Genomic DNA, 12,329 nt, shown 5'->3' on the forward strand with positions numbered 1-12,329 from the left:
GTTCTCACAGTGTGAACTATTAGATCAGCAGAAAAACGTATTTTCATGTTTGATTTAAATCATTTATTGTAATTAGTTGTGAGTAATGAGTCGCGAGTAATGTAAAAATAATTAATCGGTTTTTTTGTTCTTAGCATATATATATATATATACATAAACACTACTATTTAATGAACAAACAACTTTGTATAATTGACAGCTTACATTATTTATTGTATTGTAATTCAGAGCCGTTTGTTATTTTAATTTATTCATATTTTTTTAATTATTTAATATCCAGAGGATTGATTATTTTTTTGGTGTAAAAAATGACTAATAAATTTTGTAATCAATATAATTGTTAAATTAGTATGAGATAATTAAAAAAAATTTTTTTTTTATACTGACTCATTTTGCTTTTAATTGAAAAAAAAATTCCAACGCAAATAAAAATTTGTCATATGTTTTTTTTTATTCAAAAAAATGATTTTTAAATATTTCGGATAAAAAAAAATCTCCTTTCCAGTCCTTCACAAATTAAACCATTAATTTTTTTATTAATCGAATTAATAAGTAAATTTATAGTTGAAAATTTCGTAATAAATTATTTTTCTCAAAAAAATTTTTCCAAAAATGTATGCAAAAATTTTTGTGGTTTTCAAAAATCGTAAGTTTTTATAAAGTATCAGCTTAGATAATAATAAGAAAAAAATTAAGTTTTTTTTTTTTTTTTTTTTTTTTTTTTTTTTTTTATTATTAAATTAAATTTTCAAAAAGCTAAAGGTCACGTTTATTTTCCGTGATCAAATTACAATAAGTGGAGGATACATACCAATATCTCTATACTCAATCGGGGATTTCAACATATTAGCTTATATACTGGTCACGCTATTGTTTTATAAACCCACGCACATAAATTAAAACCGACAATAACAATAACAAAAAAAAAATTATTAAAATGCGAGAGAGCGACAAATGCAAAATAAAAAATAATTAATCACAAACTAGAGATCACTTAAAAATACATGATATTTTTATTTAATTATTTTAATTCGTTTCAATCTTGATGACTATAAATCACTCCGTCATCTCTCAATTTCGGTATTAAAAAAGAAATAAAAAATTTTTAATTTTTTATTTGATACTACTACTTTTTTACTATCCCTCATTCCACACAAAGGTTTATTTTTTATTTTTTCTAAACGTCAAAATTTGTTTTTTGAATTTTAAAATTTTTTTTTTTAATATTTAAACATTAGTAGTTAATGTTCTACGTCTAGCTGACAAAGTAGACAATTAATCACTTTTCAAAGCTGTCTATTATGACCTATTGTAGTATCAGAAATTTGTACTTTCCCACTTTTTTTTTTAAATATCACGTATTTTGCCGCCAGCTTTTTTTTATCTCAGTCGTTAATGGACACTAATTAAAAAAAAAAAAAATAAAAATATTTACTACCGCACGTGTAATTTTTATTTTCGTGTATAATAAAATACCGACTATTAATAATTTTGAAAATTAATTTTTTCGCGGGAATTTATGAATGGAAACCGCAAAAAAAAATTTAACTCACGTCAACATAACTTTTAAAAAAATAATTCGATTAATTAAAAGTATACTAAATTTTCGTATCACGAAAAAAATAATTTAAATCAACCGGAAATTTGAGAACTGTAAAAATTGTCTCACTAAATTTTCAATTAAAAAACACAAAACATAATTTATTTCGAGTCAGTTACAATTTCGGAGTATACTTCAAATAATTAAAAAAAAAAAAATTAATCAACTGTTTTATTGAGTAAAAAAAATGACTGATTTTATTTAAAAAAAAAAAAAAATGAAAAAAAAAATTGTTTTGACGTGCGACAGCAGACTGATGATAAAAAGAATCATACAGTAGATTTTATACGTTGTAAATAGAGAGATAGAAGAGAAACGTATTGTAAGATTTAAGATTAGATAATAATTAACTAAAGAGGAACGCGATGTCCTTCGGCTTGTCGTTCAACGAGCACTCGGTATCAGGAAAATTTTCGAATTACATGGATAATATATATACATATATATATTATATACATTATGTTATATCCGTTATATTATATTCGGTTTACTTTAGAATATTATGGTGATTAAGTCACTATAAGTAATAGTGAAAATCCGGAAACGCGAAATTATTATTATAATTTTATAAGAGATGACATGTAAATATATGTATGATATTATATACGTGTATATATTTATGTAAATATTTAGAAGGGACTATACGTAGATTATTTTTTATTGAAATGTCATTGAACTATCGGTACACTTGAGTTTACTTTAATCACTCGCATTACTTGGGGTCTCCGTAATTCCTTTACAATTGCGATAAAATAAATCATTTGTTTTTTTAGTTATTTTTATGTCATATGAGATATGAGTAAGAGAATATATATGTTGTATTCTACGTGGGAATTTTTTCGTATAATGACGTTTCATATTTAACAAAAAAAAATAATTATTGTTTTTTTCTTTTTTTTTATATAGTGGGAATTTTCAACAACTTTTTATTAAACTACTGCGTGATGGAAGTTAATGACGAAAAAAAAAAATTCTGAAGGGAAAGAGAATAACCTATCATACCATAGACATTTTTTGTTCATCATGATGCCCTCTAGTAGGAAATGCCATAAAAATTCCCGGAAATAATTTATTTTTTGAGAAATCGACATCGGGCAGATACGGGCAGATGCCACTGTCTATGCAATATTATATGAAATGGTCCGTAACTTTGCTTCTGTTGGGAATAACCCATCATACCATAAACGTTTTTTGTTCTTTGGGATGCCCTCTAGTAGGAAAAGCCATAAAAAGTCCCGGGAATAATTTATTTTTTGAGAAATCGACATCGGGCAGATACGGGCAGATGCAGGCAGATGACACTGTCTATGCAATATTATAAGAAGTGGTCCGTAACTTTGCTTCTGTTGGGAATAACCCATCATACCATAAACGTTTTTTGTTCTTTACGATGCCCTCTAGTAGGAAAAGCCACAAAAAGTCCCGGGAATAATTTATTTTTTGATCTGAGACCCATATTAGGTTTGGGTGGAGATGATTTTCTATAAAGAGTAGCCCGTAACTTTGCTCCTGTTGGGAATAACCTATCATACCATAAACGTTTTTTGTTCTTTACGATGCCCTCTATTAGGAAAAGCCATAAAAAGTCCCGGAAATAATTTATTTTTTGAGAAATCGACATCGGGCAGATACGGGCAGATGCAGGCAGATGCCACTGTCTATGCAATATTATATGAAGTGGTCCGTAACTTTGCTTCTGTTGGGAATAACCCATCATTTGAAATTCGAATATTTGTAACTTGGAAAATATTATAGACAGAAATTGGAATGAATTTAAAATTTTAGCCGAACTTTTGACCGAGATTTAAAATATTTTTTATAGTATTTTTATTACTTATATTTTTGACGGAACTATTAAATTATTTATATGATTCTCTGCGATTTTTGGAAATGAACTTAGTAATCAAATAACGTCAATTTTTTGAATTTTTAATGTTAGTGATAACTAGCAGATCCCGTCCACGGCGGGATATTCAAAAACTAGAAAACGACAATTTGGAAAAAAAAAGTCCTGATAAGTCAATTTTTGAAAAAGTTACAACTTATTGAAAAAAAGGCCTTTTTTTTAAATTCATAATTTTTTTAGTTAAATAAAAAAATTTTTCAAAATTCTGAAAAATATTTTTCATCAAATAAAAAAAAAAAAAATTTTTAGCCAAATCCAATGGGGTCTGATTTCAAAGTGGGTGATTCGAAGTGGAATTCCCCACATATAATATTCATTTGTTTTTTTAAAAAAAATATTTGAAATACGCAGGTTAATGGTACGAATTTCATGTCAAAATATTCAGTAGTTTTTGAGTCACGGGCGCTCAAAAAAAAAAACACCAATCATTTTATAGATATAGACTTCTTATATATTGTATTCTTTTTTTTAGTCTATGAGATCATAAATAAATTTACTTAACTCACCAAGTTCCGGTTTCATAAGTATATATAATATATAGTAAAACGTCAAAAGATAAACCAAAAAAACAGTATCATAGAACATTCAGAAAAACACATGAATCATTGAAAACTATGGAATATAATAAAAATAATAAATAGTAAATACTAAATAAACACAAAAAAAACGCACTTTGCTAAATAATCATATCTGTCACAAGTGAGAGTCTTTTTAAAAGTGAATACACGAAGCACAAAAGCCAACGTAACAATTTATCACCAGCATTAAAGTACTCATTGAATAAATGTTAAGAATTAAATTTAAACGCCTACACTTTACTACAACTTACGCACAATACAACCTGATATGGCTCTCAAGAGCACACAGATATTTTTCACATCATATTTCTCGAGCGAACGCTATCATTATGGGGTCATTTTTAACTGACCTTTGCTTGTGGTTACTAACTAACATTTTTACGTGGGCTTTTACTTAATTTTGTCTTTTACGACTTGACAATCATTAGACAATACTAATTATCACAATTGCATATCATAACAAAATTGAATTTTATATTTTTTAGTCATCATTTTTACACTGTAAAAAATTTCGGTGTAAAAATGGACCCGGAAAACTTTACATGCCCGTGTAGTGTAAAATTTTCTCGGTGTAATTTACTTTTTTTACACCATTTTGTGTCACTCATAATTTTGATTAATGAGCAGATAGTAAGTTGTTCAATTAATAGATAAATATTATTTTGAACATTTCAAAATTCTTATGATTAATTTTCTTAACTTTTAATTCACGCCGCCTAAATTTAACACCGAATTTGGTGTAATTTTACCTCCATAATTTTGACACAGAGACATTTACACCACATCGAGTCCAAAAATTTTTTATAGTGTATTATTAAAAAAAAAATGACTAAAAATGTATAAAAATAAAATGATTCAAATTTTTTTTGATTTTTTTTTATTATTATTATTATTATTTTTTTTTTTTTAAATAAAATTTTGACTAAAATTTCGGTTAAACTATTGAACTTACATATAAGGTCATTGAATTATTTTTTGCAGAAAAATTTATTTTAAGAACGAATTTTTTTTGACTCAATAATTAAGAATTTATCATAATTCAAATTTTGATTCCCACTTTGATAAAAAAAATTCCCATCAATAATAATAATAATAATAATAATAATAATAATAATAATAATAATAATAATAATAATAATAATAATAATAATAATAATAATAATAATAATAATAATAATAATAATAATTAACTATTGTATTTTAATCTGCAATAAAAATGTGTAAATATTATTTTCCAATAAAAACTTATCACAACTTAATAAATTCCGTCTTAATCATCCGTAACAATCCACAATCTGTTACACTTGTACTTATTACAAAGAAACACTATTAAATAAAAACAAGTACAAATAACAAGTAACAAGTGTAAGAAGAGTATTATCTAGTGGCATTGGCACGTGGTCAACTGTCAGTTGACTCATGCATAATCGTAAACTTTAAACTAAAATAAAAAAATATATATAAAATAAAAATTGCAATAACGACAGTACCGATAAATAGATCAATACAAAGAATTCATAAATCCAGGTCACTTAAATATTTAAACGTATATATTTACATTATATGTACGTATTTTCATTATTTTTATATTTTATGTTATTATAATTAATAATCAAGTATATAAATAGTACAAGGGCATAACTCATTGTTAATATTTTTTTAAATATATATTCACATATATATGGGAAGGGTAGGCAAAACGAATCACCTTAGAAATTTTATTTAAAATATTGTCTTTTGTCCAAAATTTTTTTTGAATCATTTATTACGACTCTTATTGTCATTTTTATATAATTTTGAGTTTCAAAATTTTTTTTTTTCAGGAATTTATGAGTGAACTCAATAAAAAAATGCATGAGATGTCTTCTTTGTGAGACGGAAAAAAATGAACTGGATAAAGTGAGAAACAAGTAACATAATGATGAAGTAATCAGTCAATAGTAATTCTTTAATTCATAATCAAAACGTAAATAATTTTTGGAAAAATATTAAAATTTATTGTCTATGCAGGAAAAATTAATATTTGAATTTTAAAAATCGCAACATTTAGAATTTTGAACAATAATTTATGAAATTTTAAATAAAAGAAAAATAAATTTTTTTTAATTTTTTTTGACTGGTCCGTTTTTCCCGCCCGGAAAAATTTTTTTTTTCTAAGACGATTGGAAATTTGGTTTAATTACTTTGAATAGAAGTCCAAAGAAGAAAATTCTCTGTATTCAAGTGCCCAAAAATCCATTATTTTTTTAACGGGCCCATTTTGCCCGTCTTTACCTGAATAGTTTATGGATACCAAAGACCCATTTAAATGTCATCGTAAATTTTTTAAAAATTGTATACTAATGGTATAAGACAACCGGAAGTTATTAAAATTAAAAAAGTAAATGATACTTTATTATTATTTATAAATAAAAAAAAAAAAGTCGGAATATATAAAAGGTCACGAACTTGTGATTAGAGGAGACTTAGACAGAATTTATTTTAAAAAAATGTTGGCGTGTTTCCAACTGCTTGAATATTATAAATATATTTCAATATATATATGATTATTATTGATAGTATGTATATAATATATAATATTTTTATTGTGTAGTTGGACTTGACTCTAGTCGGGAAATAATGATAGTAGACAATATGACGACGATGATTAGTACAGTGAGCACTAGTGGTTACTGTACGGAGCTTTGTACTTAAACAAGGTCGCGCCAAGGATTTATCGTTAATACAGGCTGTATATCATAATAAAAAAAAAAATAAAAAATAGATAAATTATTAAATTATCTATTGTATTGTTTAATTATAATTTTTATGGCATTATTTTACTTCCTATTTGTTTAATTGCTTTTATTTTTGTTGGTTCAAGCGATAACTTTTAATTAAAATAACTTGGAAACTATTGAGTTTTTTAAAAAATGAGTAGATACCTTTTTTGTAGATTATTTTGTGCTCGACAAATTTGTTTATGTGCATTTTGAGGTATCTCTGATAGTTTTGTGAGAATTTTCATTTTAAAAATTAAATAGAAAAAAAATTTTTTTTTTTTAAGGAAAATTTTAATTAAAAATAAAAATGGACGAATTTTGTTAATATTTTATGAAGGCTAGTAGTAATTATTTATGACAAAATTTACATAAACTGGACATGCAAGAGACGTTAAAATAAAAGAAAAAAAAATTAAATAATATTACTGTGCGAAGGTTAATATTAGATTATTTTTTAAATTTTCAAGATGACGTTTACGTCATTTTTGTCGTTGAGTAATAGAAAGAATTCATAATTTATATGACAAAATATAAATATCACAAAGATAAAAATATGAATTATTGTCTGGTAATATCTAGTTTTTTTTTTTACTTAAAATAAAATTTTTATCAAACAAAGTATTTTATTTAAATTTTCAAATATTTAGAAATAATTAAAAAGAAATCTTACACTTAAATTTATTATCACAATTTAGTGATCACGCAGTAATAAAATGTCTCTAATTACTTTTCACGCGTTAATTTAATGTACATGACGTCCTATTTTATTCTATTATTATTATTTCTTCAAAAAAATTTTCAATTTTATTTAAATTAAATTTGTAATTCAAATAACTTCTTAATTATCGGGTCAACCGAAAAATCCAATCAATTATTTTTTGAAGAAAATTTAATTCTCTAAAAATTTGTTCCTATAGATTTTCATCGTATCTTCAATAGATAACTCAGAATTTAAATTTTGAGTACTCATATTTTGTAATCATCGCCACTATTTTTAATAATTTTTTTAAAAAATTAATTTATGATTAAACTATTGAAAATATGATAAAAACACATATATACAATTTTATAGGAAATTAAATTATCTAAAAAAAAGTATCTCATGATTTTATCCATAAATTCAATAGTTTAGTCATTAATTCAGGTCGAAATAATTTATCAGTTTCATTCTCAATTTTATTCAAAAAATTAATTATTGTTATTAATTTTTATTTTTATCATGTACAAATGACATTTAGTTTTTTTTTCTTTTCTTCAATTCTCTTTTTGAGTAAATTTTATAAAAATCTAACTGTTGCATTTGTCCTCATGAAGCAACTTTACAAAAATTTTAACATTTTCTATCTATTTGAGTCAAGTAGGTTCCAAAAATACTATTGGTGAAAAAGTTTATATATATATATATTAATGAAATTTTTTTTGCATACTCTTTAGCTAAAGAGCTCAGTTCAGTTCGAAGATGAGTTAAATCGGTCGAAAAATTTAAAAGTTATAGTCATTTAAAGATTGTTTGATTTTTCAAAAAATTCAACTTTTCTTGATTTATCATTAAATAACTTTTGATCCTAAAGAGATCTATTTTTGGTGATTGAATCTTTATGTTCATACGATTTGCTTTAATTTAAACTATGTTGCTTACTCTTTAGATAATTTTTTCTAATTCTTTGTTGAATTTCAAAATTTTCAGAAAAGTAGAAAAAAACATTTTTCTTGACTTTCTCATTTAATAACTTCCAAGTAATACATAATAGTTGAATCTTGTTAATATTTTTATGTAGCTTATCTAATGAGCTTCATATTTCAGTAGTATTTTTTTTATATTCAACAAAAATTACCTATTTATTTATTGAAATTTAGCTGTTGCATTCGTTTTTCCACTTTTTAATAAATTCATGTAACTATTCCAATTTTGATTCCTGTCATGTAACACTTTTAAAATCTCAACATTAAAGTATACATAAAATATTTTTTTTAAAATTGAAAAGCATAAATTCAATTGATCTTATAAGCTTTATGAATCTTTAAACGCCACCGCCTACATTACAGATTGAAATAATTAAATAAATAATGAAAAATCTACTTCCATTTCGGCTGCCAAATGGCCTTTTTTTTCCTTTATATTATTATACGATAACTTATCAGCGTATTTAGTTATAAAGCCAAGTTATCAGAAATTCAAATTGACTTACGTCAATTAATTTTAAAGTTAAAAGGAAATTTAATTTGTAACTCAAGTTTCTACATCAGAATAATAATTCAAATTCAAAAACTACTTTGTAAATTTTAATTGATAATTTTTTTTTTTTTTTTTTTTTTTTTTTTTTTTTAATACCTTATGGGTATATTTATATGTATATATTTATAGAGACAACAATAAAACAATAGCTATTTATTTAATTTAGCAAAAGGTGTGTCGCGATAATTATTGATAAAGATAAGAAATGTAATAATTGTGTTATCATTTTATAATTTTCTTGTAGACGGCAATAAGTCCCCAGCAACGACAACTATTTTTGAAAATTTTTCTATTGTTTATATCAACCAAGATAAAAATCAATGTATATATAATGCCTAAGGCAACTTAGATAGGTACTATATGTTATATTTTTTTTTGTTATTCAGAATCTTTGTATATCTTATGGCCCTGTCATTGGCATCTGCTATTGGGCCTTGTTGAATAAATGAATAAATAATTATTATTTTGAACCCGAAATTGCGCGGAAATTTGTTGACGTAAAACGATAATTATTTTATTTGTTTACTTACATATAAATATATATGCTACTAGATATTTGTTATTGAGTAATAAAATATATCAGAGATAAAAATCTTTAGATTAAAGATTCAATTTTTGCATCTCATCGATTTTATCACTGACAGATAAATAGAGTTATTGATATTTTACGGACTTCCCTTGGTATCAAAAATATTTACCAAAGAAAATCGTTGAAAATATTTTATATATTGAAATTCTATTGAAAAGTTATCAACTAATTTTTTTTTTGTTTCAATTTTCAATAATCGAACAAAATTTTTCTGAACTGTCACTTTCGATGACAACTTTAAAATTTTGGTAAATTTGATCATTGAATTTTTTCGAACGACTTGTTAACATAAATTTTAATGCTTCATTTAAATCTGAGTGTTCAAAGATTATAATTTTCAAATAAATTTATTTGAATAAATAAAATTGAAAAATTTTCATACGAAATTGAAAAAAATATTAACGGGAGGGAAAACGAGATTGCTAAGAAATAATGAATTTTGAACACGAATATAGAAAGTTTTCTCTTTTTGACATCTTTTTGTAGAAATCAAACCAAATTTTCAGTTGCCTGAGAAAAAAAATTTTTCCGGGCGGGCAAAAAGGGCAAATTTGAAAAAAGTAAAAAAATTGTTTTTTCTTTCATTTAAAAAAAATGACTATAATAAAATTGTTTATATCTGATTTAAGTGAAAAAATAGATTTATAATACTGTTTATAAATAAACCTGCCGAAAAAAAAATTATTGAAGACAAATAACTAAGGAACGAACTACCAATTGTACAAATAAATTAACATTTAAAGTCCCGTGTGTCGTGTTTTGAACATTTTTCAAATATTATTAACTAATTTGATGGTATTCTAATGAATGATATTGAATGATAATTTTATACTATATTGTATTATTCTATTTGTATTTTATATGAATGGCTACAAGAAGCTCTGTTTAAGAAATCTAATTTGGAATGATTTGAGATTACGTAACTCTCAATCATTTTGAATCATTCCAAATTGTCTAAATTATTTTTCATCGAGTGTAGATTTTGGAATGAATCATTTTAAATCATATTGAATTAAAAAATAACGAAATATTATTTTATGATTTAAAATTACTTGAAATAATTTAAACGCTCGAATCATTTCAAATTAAATTGAATCATTCATGATATGAAACGATATGAAATAATTTAGATTTTTCAAATCATTTCAAATTAGACTTCTTAATCAGGGAGCTCAGACTCCATAGCCAAGTAAATAAATATTAATTATAATTAATAATAATAAATAACTCCTATAAAATTTATACATAGCGAACATGGCATCATATGATCATGAAAAAATTTCTTAAAATTTCTTAAGAACATATTTTGAAAAAAATTTTGGGGCACTCAAAATTATACAAAAATGATGATGTGTCATAAATGATGACTCAAAATAATTTTTAACAATAAAATTTTTTACCAAATTCCTATGATCCATTTTGCCCACCCAGTTTCGGCTCGCCCGTTTTTTGCCTGTTTATATTTTTTCAAAACTTCTCAATTAATTAATTTCAATACAATTAATTAATTAATATAATTCGTAGTATAAAAAACGCAAATATCCAAATATGTATTATTATTTTTCATATAAATTAAGTCTGTAAATAATATAAACATGGATCTTTTCACTTGATAGCATACATGTCTATATATGAGTAAAACTCTTTACAATAAAATATGAACTTCATTATCTAAAATATTTATTGATATAATATTTATTTACTACATGTTTATTCAAGTGGAATTCCATCGATAATAAAATTCGAAAAAGAGTTATCAGACTCCTGTTGGAATTAATGTTAATTACTTGTAGTTTGTTGTTATTTTTTAACGTGAAAGCGAACCGTCTACTGTATAAATAAAAATATGCAAAGAAAAAAAAACAAACAAAGAACAACAAAGTAACTTTATAATCATCCTGTCATTCACGTAACGACTGAGTACTCGCCAAAGACCTTTCGTTAAAATAGGAAGCAAGGTAACACGTGCTAATGATTAAACTACTCAATTAAAATGTCTATGCAACACGGATACGCGTAACATCCAAGAAATTAATTTATTATTTAACCAGCATTCTTCAGTATTATTAATTTTATTAATTATTTATCATAAATTTATTCATTCATTCATTAAATATGATAATGATAACATTACTTTGTCATTTGTTACTTTAATAGCTAGTCAATTTTATTATTAATAACTCATTAATAATAAGTAATAAATACTATTTTACCCACTGTTATTTTATCATATCTCGTATTATGAAAATTTTATTTTTTTTATTGCCTACTAAATATAAGGGCCGGATTTCATTATTTATTCATTTACTTTCTAAAACATTCATTAATTTACTTTTACTCCATATTTATGAATAGGCTGGGACAGGACAAGATACTCAATATCAGATTTTTTTTCTGATTCCTATATACTTTTATACTGTTTCAATTTTTAAAATTTGTTTTTGAAAAAAAAAAAAAAAAAAAAAGGGGGGGGGGAATTAAAAATGTCTATAGGGGATTCGAATTAAAATATGGGCCCACTAAAATATTTTATACATAAAATTACAAGAGCGCAAAATTTTTTTTTAAACAACAAGTCAATAAAAACATGGGGCAATTTGAACCGCTGAAATTTATTTAAAATTTCAGAAATCGAAATTAGGACTAAAAATTTTAATT

At 24.1% G+C, this 12,329-nt stretch overlaps 1 protein-coding gene and 1 long non-coding RNA gene across 15 annotated transcripts in view; one reads left to right on the plus strand and one right to left on the minus strand.

Moving 5' to 3' along the window:
- The window catches only part of LOC103572619 (WD repeat-containing protein 48 homolog), a 73,599-nt gene that overhangs the window by 36,413 nt on the left and 24,857 nt on the right, over nt 1-12,329 (minus strand). For 4 of the 14 annotated variants that reach the window (XM_053739287.1, XM_053739283.1, XM_053739286.1 and 1 more), the window contains exon 1: nt 812-1,362. The exons of the other annotated variants lie outside the window; for them this stretch is intronic. In XM_053739287.1, coding sequence (XP_053595262.1) covers nt 812-845 — 34 coding nt within the window. In that variant the 5' untranslated portion in view covers nt 846-1,362. Of the gene's footprint in view, nt 1-811; nt 1,363-12,329 lie in introns of those variants that run through there. 14 annotated transcript variants of the gene reach the window in all.
- Nucleotides 5,601-6,774, plus strand: LOC128667771 (uncharacterized). The gene is made up of 3 exons (XR_008403732.1): nt 5,601-5,649; nt 5,908-6,050; nt 6,678-6,774. It is a non-coding gene; the product is annotated as an uncharacterized LOC128667771 (long non-coding RNA).

The sequence above is a fragment of the Microplitis demolitor genome, chromosome 5 (assembly GCF_026212275.2).
Source record: "Microplitis demolitor isolate Queensland-Clemson2020A chromosome 5, iyMicDemo2.1a, whole genome shotgun sequence".
Taxonomy (NCBI): Eukaryota; Metazoa; Arthropoda; class Insecta; order Hymenoptera; family Braconidae; genus Microplitis; species Microplitis demolitor.